The following is a 16,968-nucleotide window of genomic DNA, read 5'->3' on the forward strand; positions in this document are numbered from 1 at the left end:
CAGAGGGGACGCAGGGCCATGCCCATAGCGCAAAAGGCCTGCGGGCCAGTCCCTCCCTCCCTCCTTCCTCTGGGGCTGCCCTGGGGCCTTACAGGCGGGGGTGGGAGGGGACACCCTTTTCCCTTTTCCCTCCCCTCAGGGCTGGAGCGTCCCCTGGCGGTGCAGGCGGGCTGGGGACCCCGGCGAGGCGGCCCGACTCTCCCCCACTCTCCCACGCGGGCCGGATGCCAGCTGAGGAGCAGGCGGGCAGGGCCAGCACTGCCGCCAGGGGCCGGGGACGCAGGACCCGCCTGGAGATGCTGCTAACGAGGCCGGTGCAGACGCCCCCCCATCCCGTCTCTGCGTGCCACCATACCGGCTCCCTCCGGGCTCCGAGCCCGGGACCCATCACCCCCGGCCGCCGGGGCTCGCACCCATACTGGCTGCTGCCCAGGGCGCGGCCCCCCCCCCCCGCCCCCACACTCTCCCCCCAACCCCCCCCCGGCTCCTGGCTGCGCCGTGGCGCCCGTGTGCGGCCTCTACCCGTGCACCTTCCGACGGGGCAGAGGTGGGGGGGGTGTCTGGGGCCTACCGAGGGTCAGGTGCATCCGGTCCTTGTTGATGTCAGCCAGAGACTTGCCGGGGGGCCCCGCGCCGGGGGGCGGGCGCTTCTGTGGCCCCGCGGGGGCCGCCGCCTCGTCGACGCAGGAGAAGCCGGTGCTGTGCAGCCAGAGCGCCACGGCGTGCAGGATGGGCGCCCAGCAGTCGCGGTAGTGCAGCCGCGCCGTGTCCACGGTCTCGGGGGTGTAGAACGCGCCCCCTGGGGACACCACGGCGGGGCGTCACGCCTCACGTCTGCTGACGTTTCACGTGGGGGCCGCGTCAATGCGCGGGGGGCTTGCCCCGGGCCCAGGAGCACTCCCGGAGTGAGCACTCGGGGCTCAGGGGGCCCGAGGCAGTGGGGGTCAAACCTAGATCACTGACCACTATTTTCCTCTTTTTTGCCTTTTTGGGTCACACCCGGCGATGCCCAAGGTCACTCCTGGCCCTGCACTCAGGACTCACTCCTGGCGGTGCTCGGGGGCCCTATGGGATGCTGGGATTGAACACGGCTTGGCCAACGCCGCCCGCTGTGCTGTCGCTCCAGCCCCGTTACTCCCCTCGAAGGTGCTCACGCCTTCGTGCAGGACACGGAGACACAGCTCCCGCCCACCCTGGGGCACCGCCGGGAGCGGAGGGGGGCCACAGACGGGGCCAACACCCGGGCCAGTGCCCTGCCCCGAGGCACCCCTAGAGGCGGCCCGTCCAATACTACCCCTGCGGGGCCTGGACCCCGGACCCGGGGCACAGAGTCTACGAGACTGGGCGGGCCGGAGAGCACCCGCCTCCCCGCGCCGGGCTGTGCCCTCTAGGCTCAGGGACGCCCCCGCGCCCTGGCCCGAGCCCACCCCTTCCACCCGCCGCGGGCTCCGCCTCCTCTCTCCCTGCCCTCCCTCCTCCCTACCCCCCTCCCTCCCGGAGCCAGCGGGTCCGCGGGGCTCCTCGGAGCACCTGACCTCACTGGCGACCCGGGGGCCACCGGGCAGAGCACAGACCCGGGGGGCGCGCCTGCCCTCCCCGCGGGGGCACGCACCGTCCGCGGGCAGCTGGCCGGCGAACTCGGCGGGCAGCGAGAGCAGCGCGTGGTCCCGCAGCGCGGCCAGCCAGAGGCGGCTCAGGGTGGGCAGCTCCGGCTGCACCAGCGTCTCCAGGCTGTCGGGGGGCAGCTCGTCCCGGGCGCCCTCGTCCGCCTCGTTCTCCTCGGCGCCCCGCGGGGCCCTTCGCGGCCGCGACTCCGCCTCCTTCTTCGTGTTCATGGCCACCACGTAGACCTGCGGGGAGCGGGAGCCGAGCCTGAGAGCGGCCTGACCGCGACTCTGGACTCAGTTTCCCTCTGAAGGGTGGGGCCGGGGCGCACACCTGCCTGAACTCAGGGCACCGGGACTCGAACCCGAGACCACGTGCCGGGCCAGTGCCCTCGCGCTGTCCCGGGGGCAGGGAGGCCTCTGGACTTTGGCCCCTTGTTCTTCCCTGCAAAGGCCCTGCCTGGGAGTGAGTCCCACCCCCCATAGGGAACAACTTCCTGCTTGCTGCCCTCCAGACGGTTGGACACAATCCGATAGTGTCCAGAGAAGAAGGCCAGAGACAGGATCCCCAGAAATAGCCTCAGTCCCGCCCGAGAGATATTCACCCCCCCACCACCACCACACACAGCTGGGCCAAGAATGTAATTCACTAATCACATACATTATCTCTGGCCTTTCTCTCCATTCTGGAAACGGGAAAAAAAACCAAAACCAAAGCAAACACAGAGTATAACAGCAAGTTCCTAAAACGTATCATTTAAAGACCTTCCCTGAGGAAGTTATTTTTGTTTGTGTTTGCTTTTGTACGTAGAAAGCTGAATCATGCATCAATGAAAGAGGAAAAAAAATAAAAGCATGAGTAAGAAAGTGGCATGGACGGAACCCGAGAAACCGCCTCCCCGCCCCGTGCCGTGACTCCAGGGCCACTAACACGGGCCGGACAGAGCGGGCTCCGGGCCGCAGCCGGGGTTCCGGCGGCGAGAGCCTGTTGCCGGGGGTAACAGGGCACATCACCCGAGGCGAGCCCCGCGCCGCGTCAGCACAGCGACAGCCCAGGCAACGGCCCCGTCAGCACCCCGGCGAGGCACCCAGAAGCTCGGGCCCCAGGGACGGGCGCGTGTGCCCACCCCCGAGAAGCAGCAGGGACAGGAGTGTGGAGGGCGGGGGCGGGGGGTTCTGGCTGGACCCTCACTGGGCCTCATCTCTCTGGCCCATGAAGGAACGAGAATGAACCCGAGGGGGCTGGAGCGACAGCACAGCGGGGAGGGCATTTGCCGTGCACGTGGCCGCCCCGGGTTCGATTCCCAGCATCCCACAGAGTCCCCTGAGCACCGCTGGGAGTAATTCCTGAGTACAGAGCTCAGGTATGACCCAAAAAGCAAATAAAGAAAACCAGAGGCCAGGGTAAGAGTGTATGGGGGAGCGAGGGGAGGGTGGAGGAGACGACATTGGGTCACACCTGGCGGTGCTCAGGGCTAAGTCCTCTCTCTGAGCTTGGGGGTCAGCCCTGGTGGGCCTCGATGGGCTCTATGCGGGGTGGGGTCTCGAGCTGGGGCTGGCTGTGCGCAAGGCGGCTCCGGGGCCGGGTGCGGGTCTGAAAGCCTGCCGGTCTGTGTGGGGCGCGAGGCCTGCCGGGCCAGAACCGGCAGTGTCCAGCCCGTAGTACCTCTCTGGCCCACGCACGAGCCTGGCATCAGGCCAGCACCACCAACAGCCTCAGTGACAAAGGGGCACGCCTCCGGGGGGCGGGGGACAGGCGTCGGCAGCAGGACACCAGCCCGGCCACTGCAGCTCTGCCCAGACGCGAGCTCCCCTGTGCCCGGGCAGAGACCCGGGAGAGGCCCCGGGTGCGACTCCCGGAGCAGGAACCAGCTCGAGGATCTGGGGACACTGCAAGGGCCTGAGAGGGCCCGGGCACGAGATGCGGTCGCCCGCCTGGAGGGGCACAGGGCTGTGTCTGGCCCCAGCGTCTGCCTTTTAAATCTGTAAACCCAAAAGGTTCCGGGAGCAGCCGCCGAGCAGCAGTGCGGGTGCCCCCGCCAAACCAAACCAAAGGGGAAAACTCGAGAAAACGTAGGTTCAGGGCTGACGCCTGACTCTGGCGCTGTCTGGCCGAGCAGACTCTGGTCTCATCCCGAGGCACAGCCTGAAGGGCCCCTCGGCCCCGGCGGCCTCGAGACTCCGCCCGGCAGTGGCCTCAGAGCCCCGAGGCCCCGTGGACAGACGCTGGTCCTCACTCCCGGTGCTGGGCTTTGGGAATCGCAAAGGCCTGACTGCTCCCAAGGGTAAGACCGGCTCCGGGCCTTTGCACGGTCTCACATGTCCCCATAAGTGCCGGGGGTGTGCCGGGGCTGGGGGGGCCACACGCACGGCAGAGACCTTAACCCCGGGACTAGCTCTCACGCCCCAAGGAAACAATTTTGAAAACTTGCGCCTGCATTTTTTATAGTTTTCCCCAAGAATAAAGCCCCAAAAATAAAACGATGGGGTCAGCGGCTATAAATATTTTCATGTCTCTGAACTGTCACTGTCCGCAGCCTCCTAAAATAGCCTGAGCGTTTCACATGGCCACACGCAGGACACGGTAACCCAGCACAGACTGGCTGGGGCTGGGGCCACACCTGAGGGCGCTCGGGGCTCGCTCCTGGCTTTGTGCTCACGGACCGCTCAAGGCGGGATCGAGGAAACAAAGGCAGGCCAGGCACTGAGCCTGGGTCAGCCGCGTGCAGCCAGCACCGTGCCCACTATCGCTCCCACCCCTATTTCAGTTTTTCATTAGGCAAGGGACTGGAGCGAGAGCACCGCGGGTGGGGCATTTGCCTCGCACGCGGCCAATCCGGGTCTGATTCCTCCGCCCCTCTCGGAGAGCCCGGTAAGCTACCGAGAGTATCCTGCCTGCACGGCAGAGCCTGGCAAGCTCCCCGTGGCGTATTCAGTATGTCAAAAACAGTCACAAGTCTCACAATGGAGACGTTACTGGTGCCCACTCGAGCAAATCGATGAACAACGGGATGACAGAGCTATGACTGCTCCAGCTGTGCTCCAGTGCTACATTACACAAGAGAAGCCTGAGAAAAACGAGGATAATTAAAACCACACACCATCCTGCTGCTCCAAGCTGTAACACTGTCCACACTCTCGGATGTCCCCTAGATAAAGGCACAGCACTGGGGGGGGGGGTCACACCTGGTGATGCTCAGGGCTCACTCCTGGCTCTGCACTCAGGAATCACTCCTGGCAATGCTCGGAGGACCATATGGGATGCTGGGGATTAAACCCGGGTCAGCCGTGTGCAAGGCAAGCACCCTCCCTGCTGTGCTATCACTCGGCCCCTTTTCCTGGTCTTGGGCCACCCCCGGCATTGCTCAGGGATAACTCCGGGCTCACGAGGCAGGAATCACTCCGGAGGCGACCAAACGGGGTCCCCGGGGCAGAACCCCGGGAAATGATGGACTTTCCAGGTGTCCAGGGTCCCAAGGCAGTTCAGAGGACAGACAGCGGCCAGAGCGGGCCGGGCTCGCCCGCGCGTGCTCACCTCCGCCCAGGCCTTCAGCACGGCCAGCCTCTCCATGGTGGTGGCGCTCTCGCGGTACAGCTGGCTGCACGAGCCCCGGCCCGCCTGCACCTTGTCCAGCGAGGAGACCAGCAGGTTGTGCACGCGGCGGAGGTCGCTGAGGTCACTCAGGACACCGCTCCCGATCCATGTGCTGCACACCTGCAGGGGGCGGGCAGGCGGTGGGCACGGGCTCTGAGGAGGGCAGCGGGGCGTGGCCGGGGACCCTGCGGGCGCCCGACACTCCTCGGTGGGAACAGACGCCCGCTGGCACGTGTCCCATAAGGAGACATCCGGCTCCCGCCCCCAGGGCACACAGGGGCTGTCCCCGGGGGGCCGGCGAGAGCGGAGGGTCCGGCAGGAGCCCTGGGCGCGCGTGGCCGCGGAAGGGAAGGCCGAGGGTAACCCCAGAGACCGGGAAAGCACCGGAGCAGAGCGGGGGGCCACAGCCCCCCTCAACCCAGCCCAGACTTTCTTCTCAGGCAGCCACGAGGCCCCCGGCTGCCCGGAAGGGTGTGAGCAGTGCCCTCAGGACAGTGCTCCAGTCTGAGGGGCGGGAAGGCCGTGCCCTCGGCGTTACTCGGGGTTCGGCCACACCCTGCAGTGCTCCAGCTGCTCCTGGCGGGCGCCCGCGGGGCTACTGCTCCGGCCCGGACTGTGTGCCACTCAATAGCGTTTTCCTTCACGGCGGTGCCGGGACTAAGTGAGGGCTCCGGCAGGGAAGGACGCGTGTGCCCCGAGCCGCCTCCCCGGCGAGCAGGGCTGGACAGAGCCGGGAGTGTCACTAATGACACGGGACAGAGACGACGAGGAGATGAAAACCGCGTCTGAGAGAGACGCGAGAGGGGAGTCCCACGGTGCAGAGCCTAATCTTTGGGTGGTTTTGTTCTGTTTTGGGGCCACGCCCGGCCTGGTGCCAGAGTCCAGTCCGATGTGTCAGGGATCAGACCCAGGCCTCCGGCAGGCAGACCCTGAGAATCAGCACCCAGGGCCAATTCTGCAGTTAAAACTTCATGCTGTTGTGCATATGTGTCTATCTAAGTCAGGGGTAGTTGTCATTTCCCAAGTGGACACAGTTATTTAAGGCCTTCTGGAAATAGTATGTAAACATGAGGGTGCAGGTCTTAAATAAATAAAATAAAATTTCATGCTATGAAATTCCAAGATGATCAGTACTCCGATATTCATAGCAACTTTATAATCTGTAATCAAAATATTCTTTCCCTGGGCCCCAGAGACAGGACAGAGGTCAAGGCACTTGTCTTGCACACGCTCGACCCGGGTTCAATCCCTGGCACCAGTGTGGCACCAGGAGCACCATCAGGAGTGATCCCGGAGCACTGAGCCTGGAGCCAGCCCTGGCGCTGTCTGGCCGAGTGTGGCCCCAAGACGAAACAAAACAAAATCTCTCATTTCCTAATTGTCACTGCCAGGTGTCCTTCAATTACTCAGGACCTTGCGGTGCTTTATTTTTTGCTACACAAACCTGAGAAGAACCTTTTACCTGATTTCCTTTCACAGCTTTCGTTTCTCGGCTCACTCCTGACTGAAGAGCTTTCTGTGTCCCTAATCTCCACCTCAGTGACAACCCACAAGGGAAAAGTGCTCATGAGTCACATCTCGGCACAAAATTTAAAAAGGAACTGGCCCCATTCTATTTCCAGTATCATAAAAATATGGTGGAAAATATGATTTTTCTGCCCCCTTCTTAGGCGTGGGGTGCTAAGACACTGTGACGGAGCAGCAGACGTTCAGGGAAAGGCCCGTCCCCCTCACCTGGCACGCTTTCGCGACGATGTCCGACGGGGTGTCCTGGGAGAAGGCGGGCCTGAGGGCAGCTCCCACCTGAGAAAGCGACACGGGAAGTTTGTTTCCGAAGATGAGCTTCTGTTGATCTACTCAGGGCCGTGCCCAGCGGCACTCCGGGCGCCGTGCGGGGGCCATTCAGGAGCCTCCGGGGGCCTGTGCCCGGCCAGCGCCCCCCCGCCCCCTGCTGTCTGACGGCCCCAGCCTGCACGCGTGTTTGCCAATACGAAGGCTCGATGCCTCTGCAGATGGGACACGCCGAGCACATCCTTGGCCCTCTCCTCCCACCCCTCCCCTTACTCCTCCCTGCCCCCATGAATCCACACCGATTTCCTGTTTCCTGGAGGTCACCATCACCAAGCCTATATGCATGGATACTGTATCAAATACACAATTAGGGCTTTTCCTCTCTTATTTATTTTTTTTGGCTTTTTGGGTCACACCCGGCGTTGCACTGGGGTTACTCCTGACTCTGCACTCAGGAATTACTCCTGGCGGTGCTCAGGGGACCCTATGGGATGCTGGGAATCGAACCTGGGTCGGCCGTGTGCAAGGCAAACGCCCTCCCCGCTGTGCTATCGCTCCAGCCCCCTCCTCCCTTTATTTTTACTAGTAGACACAATTTTCTAATCAACTCATATCACATGTTCCCAGAGATAATAAAAACTGGACCTGGTGTGATAGTACCGCAGACAAGGCGCTTGCCTTGCATGTGGCCAACCTGGGCTCAATCCCTGACACCCCACACGGTCCCCTGAACACCGCCCTCAGTGTCCCTACATGCACTGCCCTGAGCTTTGCCAGGTGTGGCCCCTACACCAAAAAACACCGGAACACTGTCGTCCAGTTGTTCATCGATTTGCTTGTTGATCTTAAAGAGGTTATTTAACTTCCCTGTCACTGTCACTGTCATCCCATTGCTCATCAATTTGCTTGATTGGGCACCAGTAACGTCCCCATTGTGAGACTTGTTACTGTTTCTGGCATATCGAATACGCCATGGGTAGCTTGCCAGGCTCTGCCGTGCGGGCGGGATACTCTCAGTAGCTTGCCGGGCTCTCCGAGAGGGACAGAGGAATCGAACCCAGGTCAGCCTCGTGCAAGGCAAACACCCTACCTGCTGTGCTATTACTCCAGAAACACAACAACAAAAATTCATTTTGAAAGCCTCTCATTCTCCCAGTGCCTCAGCATGATTTGATTTTTGTGCCTGTTGTTTGTAGTATTCGTGCCTGTTATTAAAAGTCAACTTAGTTTTCAGCACACAAGGTGCAGCCTTTTCTTTCACAATAACAAAGCAGCTGCTTCGCAACAGAATCCTGCTCAGCCGTAAGGAACGATGAACTCTCACAGCTCAGCGCACGGGCGGGCACTGAGGGGGACAGGCGGGAGGAGGGAGGAGGGGAAACGCAGCCCAGAGCAGCCAAGCGCCCGTGCCGGCGGTGCCATCCAGGCCTGGAGACAGCACAGCGGGGAGGCCACCTGCCTTGTAGGCAGCCGACCAGGTTCTACGCCCCGGCACCCCACAGGGTCCCCCAAGCTGCCAGGATCACTGGCATCAGGGATCACTCCCCGCGTGCGGAGCCAGGAGCAGGCCCTGCGCACAGCTGGGTGTGGCTCCGAAACGAAAATAAATACATGAATAAATAATACTGTCAGCCACAATGCCATAACTTAAAAAAAAAAAAAAAACCCTGAAATAATGAAAAACGCTCTGGGGGCCAGGCTTGGCTCGGCGGTGGGGCGACCGCCTCACAGGCGTGGGGTCCCGGGCTCACCCAGCCCAGGGCCACCGGGAGTAAAGCCGTCAAGGGTGTCTGTATAAAAATACCCGCGACACCCCTCGGCGTTCTTTCGCCTTATCTGGAGAGGGGCGGCTGGTGTCCAAACTCGGGCTGGACACGGCTGAGATTCCCGCCCCGGTTTTATCAGCAACCTGCTATCTGACTTAAAAATAGTGGCAGGTCAGGTGAGCCCCAAGGCCAAGGGCGTCCTGGGAGCCACCGCGGGGGGCCCAAGCAGAGGAAATAAAGCCAGGGAGGTTTTCTGGGGTACGCCGGGCCTTCCGGTGGGCACAAGCGGCCTCCTACGTGCGTTTCTCTGGCCATGGGAGTGTTTCGGGGAGGGTCTGGGGTCACACCCCAGGGGTACTCGGGGGACCGTGAGGTGCCAGCCTGGAGCGGGCCTCGGGCACGGAAGCGAATGTTCCCGCCCATGTCTTCACCCATTTATGACAACTCTGAAGTCAAACTTTTGTCCTGTCTTCTAATTTGGGGGGAGGGAGCCCTCCCGGTGCTCGGAGGCTGGGGCCTCTCTGGCCCTTCTCAGCCGGGGCGTGTGGCCTGGGGGTGACACTCGGGCCCAGAGCTGCCAGGCTGGGGCGCCAGCTGGGCCCGGGCGCCGACTCCGACCTCCCGCGTGCTCGGCCTGTTCCTCCCGGGCGGGGCCACACCGGCCATGCCCAGGGGACCCCGCGGGGTGCCAGGGACGCAACCCAGGTGGGCTGCGTGCCGGGCACACGCCCTCCCACCCAGCGAGCGCCCGAGGAGAGCCTCACATTGGCCTGGTACTGCTCCAGAATGACGTGGCCAGGGAACTCGGGCTCGGGCACGGCCGCGAACTTCTTGATGATGACCTCGAGCGCCTGGAGGCCGGCCATGCGCAGCTGGCTGCTGTGGTCGGTGGCCGCCATGAAGGCCATGCGGATCAGGTCGGACAGATGCAGCACCAGGAAGTCGTCTGGAAGGAGAGCACGGGCGCGTGGGCAACGGCCCCGGGAACCGACGGGACCCGCCGGGCCCCGCCGGGCCACACTCGGAGGTCCTCGAACACACTCCGTCATGGCCTCTGGAGGCACGGGCCAGGGGAGACGGCGGGGGAGAGACGGCGGGGAGAGACAGCAGGGGGAGAGACGGCAGGGGGAGACAGCCAGGGAAGGAGAGGGCAGGGGGAGACGGCCAGGAGAGCGAGGCACTGGCCTGGATGCGGCCAATGGAGTTGCAGCCCAAGCACCAGTGTCCCCTCACTGGACTCTGCATCCAGTGCTCACAGCCCCAAGCCTGTAGGCTGGGTCACGTGTAAACAGACCCTCGCCTGCCCAGGAACTGTTTCTCCACCTCCAGAGCCAGTTTCGAGCCCAGGGGATGGGAGCATCTGCCCTGCAGGCTCCGAGTGGCAGCGCTGGGCCTGGGCCACCACGGGCACCACAGCCGCGACTCCCAGGGGGCACCGTAGCGAGTGCCCCACCCACGAGGGGCCGCCCCAGCAATGCAGGGAGAGAGGCTGGCGAGACCCGCCTCTCCACGGCGTCAGAACCGCCTCTGCGAGACCATCACCACCCGCGGGGACAGGACCCCTGTGCCAGTGCTCTGACACGACCCGACTTCTCTCCAACGGGACCGAGGACGGATAGTCTAGGAGGGGATCCCGTCCTCAGGTGGAGGGCGGGAAACCACGGGGTCACAGGGGTGACGGCGGGGTCACAGAGGGAAGGTGACGGCGGGGTCACAGGGTGACGGCAGGGTCACAGGGTGACGGCGGGGTCGCGGGCGAGGGCGTCCCGGGGGTCACTCACTGGCCGGCTCCCGCAGCTTGGCGGCGCGCGCCAGGGCCAGGTCGAAGTGCGCGGGGTGGGCGCCCTCGCACAGGTGGGTGATGCGGCACAGGCAGTCGGCGGCGAACACGCGTGTGGCCCAGCGCGGCGCCACCGAGGGCTTGGACTTGTCATCCTCGCCGAGCGTCGTGAACATGGAGTCGTCGTCCATCTCGTCCTTCTTCTCCGCCTCCTCGTCCTTCCCGCCGCCCAGGGGCGCGGCCGTGCTCACGTCTGCGGGGGGGTGGGGGGACAGGCTCAGCGGGGCCCGGACGCGCGGCCCCGGGGCCTCACGGCTGAGCGGCGGCTGCTCTGCAGCTCTTTGAAACTTACGTTTGAAAAATCAAACTTAATCTCATTTTCCAAAAAAATCAAGCTCAATAGTTCAGCTTAATTCTAACGTACTTCACCCTTCAGCCGCGGCGCAGGGTTTCTGCTCACACTGGCCGGGCGGTGCCCAGGCGCCAGGTGAGGCCCCCCGCTGCTCAGGGCCACGCCCAGGGCCAGCCACGTTGGCATGTGCCCGGCCTTGTGGGCCTCCCGGGCCCCGCAGCTGCCCGCGGAAGCTCGCCCGCGCCCATGTCCCCACGCCCGTGTCCCTGCACCCACGTCCCCGCCCCGTGTCCCCGCCCCGTGTCCCCGTGCCCGTGTCCCCCCCCCCCGCCGTCCCCGCCCCGCGTCCCCGCCCCGCGTCCCCCCGCACCGCTGGAGGCGGCCAGCACGTCCTTGCAGAGCATGAGCCAGTGCGCCAGCTTGCCCACGGCCAGGGAGGACAGCATGTGGCCCAGCGTGTCGTGGATGTCGGAGCAGAGCTTCCGGTCCGTCTCCCGGTCCAGCATCCCGAAGAGCAGCCCCTCGAGCCCCGTCTCCGTGATGTTCACGCCCTGGTGGCGGCAGTGGACGTCGCCCCGGGAGCTGAACCCGGGCGTGAAGGCGCTGGCACCTGAGAGCGAGGCAGACACGTGGCGGGCGGCGGCCGGGCACAAGGCGGGCCCACGCGCGGCCACAACACCAGCACCCGCCGGCCCGCAGCGACAGAGGGCCGGCATGGCTGCCCGTTCACGGCCCCGGGGCCAGCCCTGGGCCGGTCTGGTGACGCGCTGCGCCAGTGCCGAAACGGTGCTCACTGGGAGCGAGCACCCCGCGGCACTGAGGCAGATGGATGAGCACCACAGCCAGAGCCGCCCGCAGACGCCACGCGGGCGCCTGCACCAAGGGCCTGCCCTGAACTCTACGCCCAGATGCGGGTCTGAGGGAGCACCACGGCGAGGTGCGGGTCTGAAGGAGCACTACAGCCAGAGGGAGCACCGTAGCCAGATGCAGGTCTGAGGGAGCACCACAGCCAGAGGGAGCACCACAGCCAGAGGGAGCACTGTGGCCAGATGCGGGTCTGCAGGAGCACCGCAGCCAGATAAAGGATCTGAGGGGAGCACTGTGGCCAGAAACAGGATCTGAGGGAGCACTACAGCAGGTGTGGGATCCAGGGGAGCACCGGGGCCAGGTGGACGAGCACACTGCCCTCTAGTGTGTGACCCTACGGCATGGCAGAAGCCAGGGAATGGGAGGGCGAGGAGTAAAGTGACTCGGTCCCTGATAAAACACCACAGACCCCCTGTCTCCAAGGCGAATCACTGGAAGGAACCTTAGTTACTATCTCATTTTATTTATTTTTGGTTTTGGGCCACAGCCGGTGGTACTCGGCCTGGCCTGGTGCTGGGAGAAGCACCCAGCGGTGGCTGGGAGCAGGGGTGCGGGGGGCCAAACCGCTGCCTCAGCCCTGCTGGGAGGTGTTTCTAATCTCCAGGAAATGCTCAATAAACACACCATTAATGCTAACAACAACAAAAAAAGGTGAAAGATAACACATTCCTAAATAGGTTCAGCTCAGCCGACTGCAAAAGTTACCTCTGCTGAAACAGCAAGTCAGAACTCACTCAGGCTTCGAATTCCTGTTTGTGCTGGTTTGTTTGGGGGTCTGGGGGGCCGAGAGACCCTGGGGAAGGGGGTGCCTGACCGCCTGCTCTGTACCCCTGGCCCTGAACTCTGGAAGCCAGAACACAGACCACGAATGAACGATATCCTGAAAGCCAGAAAACGCTGGGAAAGTCCTTCCAAGAAACATTCATTAAAAATGCAACACCAGGGGCTGGAGTGATAGCATAGCAGGTAGGGCGTTTGCCTTGCACGCGGCCGATCCGGGTTCAAATCCCAGCATCCCATATGGTCCCCTGAGCACCACCAGGGGTAATTCCTGAGTGCAGAGCCAGGAGTAACCCCTGTGCATCGCCAGGTGTGACCCAAAAACCAAAAAAAAAAAACCAAAACAAAAAAAAAATAAAAATGCAACACCACTGGGACAAGGGATATGGCACAAGTGGCCAAGCCCAAGGCTGGGAAAGGCGTGACTGACCCCCAGGACCTCAGGTGTGTCTCCCAGCCCACCCCACACCACTGAGCGCAACCACTATAGAAAAGCAGCAGTTAAATCCCGGCTGTGCCCCCAAACCGTTTGTACTATTATATAAACAGAGAAGGGACGTAACCAGCTGCCTTTGAAACAAACACTATCTTTTTGGCCTCTTTGGTGTTGGGGGTGTCGCCCGCAGTGCCCAGGGGCCACTCTCGGCTCTGCGGTCAGGGTCACTCCGTGCTGGCAGCATCTTGTTTCTCAGCCCTCAAGCGCTTAGGGGAGATTCCCAGGAAACGGGAACCACGCTGACGGGGAAAGATCTTGACGGGCGTCCAGACCACGGGCCCCGGGCCGCGTCAGGGCTGGACCCCAGCCCGTCACAGGGAGAAGAAAGCAGAAAGCAACTTTCTGCTACAGAGCGTAAGAGCACGGCAGCCTACACGTCACCTCTGGGAAACGCTGTTACCGAGACTCACTTCCTGCAGGGCCGGGCACACTCGGTGGGTTTCTGTCTTCCGAGTCTACCCTGAGGGACACGAGCAGCATCCTTGACACCAGGCTGCGCTCAGATGCCCCTCGGACACCTGCAGGGGGCGGCGCGGGAAGGCCCCGCACGCCAGTCCCCGGCTCCAGTCCCCAGGTTCCATTCCCTTGAGGGTGCCCGCCTGGCTCTGTGCACGGGATCGACCCCTGGTGGTGCCCAGGGGCAGCACACTGAGGAGGGCACCTAACGTGCAGCGACCCCCGGCCCCCCAATCTAAGGACCAGAAACACAGCACTGGGCTTTGGGAGTAACGGGGAGGCGGGAGGGTGCACACCCAGGGGGCACCAGGCCGTCGCCTTGTCCCTGCCCCACCCCCACGGCCCCTGGGGCTCTATTTTACTTAGAAGAATGAGAAGCGGGGGAGACGGTGCAGGGGCTAAGGCGCACGGGTGTGGCAGGACCCTGACACTGCACCCTCGGGCCTCAGGGGTCCCGGGGCACCCAGACACCCTTGGGGATGCCCACCCCAGGGGCAAGGACACAGCAGTGATTAGACTTTGTGGTTGGGGGCTAGCCCGGCGATGCTCAGTTTACCACCCCCTCCCCGCCACACCCCTGCCCTGTGCTCAGGGAGCCGTCTCGGGTGCTGGGGTTCAAGGCCGGCGCCCTGCTGCAGTGCTGCTCAGACCCCTCACCCAACACGACGCCCCACTTACTCGCCCCGCCGCTCTCCTTGTCCCCCGAGTGCCTGGCGAGGCTCATGGCGTACTCGCAGACTTCCGCAGCCTCCCGCTGTGCGAGCTGCCGGAGACACGCCACGGCCGCCCGGCGGAGCAGCAGGTGGGAACTGCACAGGTGCACCTGTGGGGGGGCGGGGGTCAGGGGTCAGGGCAGTGGTGCTGCACAGGTGCACCTGCGGGGGGAGGGCAGGGGTCAGGGGTCAGGGCAGTGGTGCTGCACAGGTGCACCTGCGGGTTGGAGGGGTTAGGGGTCAGGGGAAGGCAGGTGGGGCTGCACACTACGGGTGGGAGGGCAGGGGTCAGGGGTCACTGCAGGTGGGGCTGCACAGGTGCACCTGCGGGGGGAGGGCAGGGGTCAGGGATCGGGGCAGTGGTGCTGCACAGGTGCACCTGTGGGTGGGAGGTGCAGGGGTCAGGGGTCAGGGTAGGCAGGTGGTGCTGCACAGGTGTGCCTGCGGGTGGAGGGCAGGGGTCAGGGGTCAGGGGACGCAGGCGCAGGTCTCCGTTGTGGAGGTGGCCTCGGAGACACGCAATGCCCTGGCTGCCTTTCGGGCGAGGACTCGGCACACAGCCTAGTCAGGAGGCGACGGTGACTGTCCCAGACACGCTCGCGCCTAATCACACGACAGCTGACGTGCCAGAGGTCTCGCCTAGTTGCCCTCCTTTACACAGACCCCATGGCATCTAAATATGGTTTTTCTTTTCGATTTTTTTGGGTTTTGGGTGACTCCCCGCTCTGTGCTCGGGGCTCCCTCCCGGCTCTGTGCTCGGGGTTCACTCCCGGCTCTGTGCTCGGGGCTCCCTCCTGCCCACGCTCTGGGCTCACCGCCGGAAGGGCGCGTGTAGCGCAGGGCGAGTGTCCCGGCCGCTCTGCTGTGTCCAGCTCTCAAGATACTCCCCGCCGAAGGTGAAGAGCAGCCCCGTGACTACGCCCCCTCTGACCCCGGGAAGCTGCTCCCTGGCACGCAGACTCGGGACGAGGCTTCGCACTCACGCAGAGGCTGGGCACGAGGCTGGACAGGTTGACGTGGCGCGGGGCGAACATGTGCAGCTGCTGGAGGCAGGAGATGGCGGCGGCCTGCACGAGCGAGTCCGAGTGGTCCTGCGTGATGGCGCAGCCCACCAGGCACGAGGAGCGGATGGTGGAGACGGTCGCGCCCGTGCCTGGCGGAGGACGGGTCTGTCAGCGTCCCCGAGATGGCGCCGGGCACAAAGACGCCTCTCGGACCCGCTCGCGTCAGTTGCCCTGGCAGGGGTGCGGCGGGCAGGGTGCTTGCTCGCATGTGGCCAAGCCGGGGGGAAGCCCTGAGCACCGCCAGCTGTGCCCCCAGACCAAAGAACATGCTTGCTTCTGATGTGCGTGTACGCGTTCCTCACCGGAGGGCTTTCTCTGGGGGTGACGGCGTATGTGGTGTGTATGTGGGGGGAGGGGTGCTGTGATGTGATGTATGCGTGGGGTGTATGTAGTGTGTTGTGTGTGTATGTGGTATATGGTGTGGGGGGATGCAGTGCGTGTGGTGTGAGTGGTATGCGATGTGTGGGGTGTGTGTATACGATTGTGTGTGGTGTGTCTGGTATGCGGTGTATGTGCTACGTGACTGTATGTGTGTGTGTGGTGTGTGGTATGTGGTGTGTGTGCGCATGTGTCGTGCGTATGGTATATGTGGTGTGTGGTGTGTGTATATGGTATGTGTATGGTGCTGTGGATGGTATATGGTATGTGGTGTGTGTGGTATGTGGGGTGTGTGTGTGTGTGTGTGTGTGTGTGTGTGTGTGGTATGTGGTGCCTCCACACCCGTCCTCTCAGGAAATGTCTGTCTGTCTGGAGACGCCAGGCGCTGGGGCAGGGCCAGAGCCTGTCCCCCTGCAGGGCTGACCCAACCTCTCGCTGGCGGATAATAGAAGCAGGGAAAGTTCTCCCCAGCTTCAGCCCCGGCGTTTCCCCGTGGGACAAGCTCGGGCAGGGCCGGCACGAAGGGCTGAGGACGGTGGGGTCGCCGAGAGCCCTCCCTGAGCATGAGTGAGGGAAGAGAAACTGCACAGGGGGCGACACTCGGCCCCCACAGCCTCCTGGGAGGGCGTTGAGTCGCCACGGAACCAGCGCTGAGACGCCGGACGTGGGAGCGTCAAGGCTGCCCACAGCTGAGCTCACGCGAGCGACGTGGATTTCTGAGTTTCCTTCTCAGGGAAAAATGAGGCAACACAGTCTCCCCCGTGACAGCAGCCGCCAGCTGTGCCGCGTCTAGAGAGGCCCAGGGACACGGACCCTCGGCGAAGTCCCACTCAGGAACCCCCTGCCCCAGACCTCAGGAAGGGGCGGGAGTCAGGACCGCCCCGCCAGGACGGCGAGCCCAGAGGGGCCCCGGAGCTCACCCTGCAGCTCGGGGCCCACGGTGGTGATGATGGCGCCCAGGCAGCGGCCCAGGCACTGGTGGACCTCGGTGTGTGAGGGCGGCACGGTGAGCAGCAGCGTGAGCACCAGCGACAGCGTGGGCTCCACGTAGCCGCGGTACATGGGGCCGCTGGAGTCCACGATCAGCGCCAGCGAGTGCAGGGACCAGGTCTGCAGCGGGGAGAGTGGGGGCTGAGGGGGGCGCCGCGAGCGCCTCCGCGTCCGCCCGTGGCCGGGAGTGGAGCCGCTTCCGCACCAGACCGAGGCCGAGACCGTCTCGTGCGTGGACAGACGGTGGGAACGGGCGGTGCTGGGCACGGAGGGTCCCTGCCCTGGAACCCGCGTGGCAAGCACGTGGCTCTGGCCCAGGGGGCGCTATTCACGGGA

The 16,968-nt window shown here is 63.9% G+C and overlaps 1 protein-coding gene across 1 annotated transcript in view; it reads right to left on the reverse strand.

The window, feature by feature from the left end:
• HEATR5B (HEAT repeat containing 5B) overlaps window positions 1–16,968 on the reverse strand; it is a 59,798-nt gene that overhangs the window by 13,864 nt on the left and 28,966 nt on the right. The window contains exons 20-29 of the mRNA XM_055121898.1: window positions 16,563–16,752; window positions 15,184–15,353; window positions 14,166–14,310; window positions 11,259–11,498; window positions 10,538–10,789; window positions 9,521–9,702; window positions 6,934–7,002; window positions 5,140–5,319; window positions 1,613–1,850; window positions 572–799 (exon numbers count right to left, since the gene is read on the reverse strand). Of these exons, the coding sequence (XP_054977873.1) occupies window positions 572–799; window positions 1,613–1,850; window positions 5,140–5,319; window positions 6,934–7,002; window positions 9,521–9,702; window positions 10,538–10,789; window positions 11,259–11,498; window positions 14,166–14,310; window positions 15,184–15,353; window positions 16,563–16,752 (1,894 nt within the window). The remainder of the gene's footprint in view (window positions 1–571; window positions 800–1,612; window positions 1,851–5,139; window positions 5,320–6,933; window positions 7,003–9,520; window positions 9,703–10,537; window positions 10,790–11,258; window positions 11,499–14,165; window positions 14,311–15,183; window positions 15,354–16,562; window positions 16,753–16,968) is intronic.

This window comes from Sorex araneus, chromosome X (genome assembly GCF_027595985.1).
Source record: "Sorex araneus isolate mSorAra2 chromosome X, mSorAra2.pri, whole genome shotgun sequence".
NCBI classification, from domain to species: Eukaryota; Metazoa; Chordata; class Mammalia; order Eulipotyphla; family Soricidae; genus Sorex; species Sorex araneus.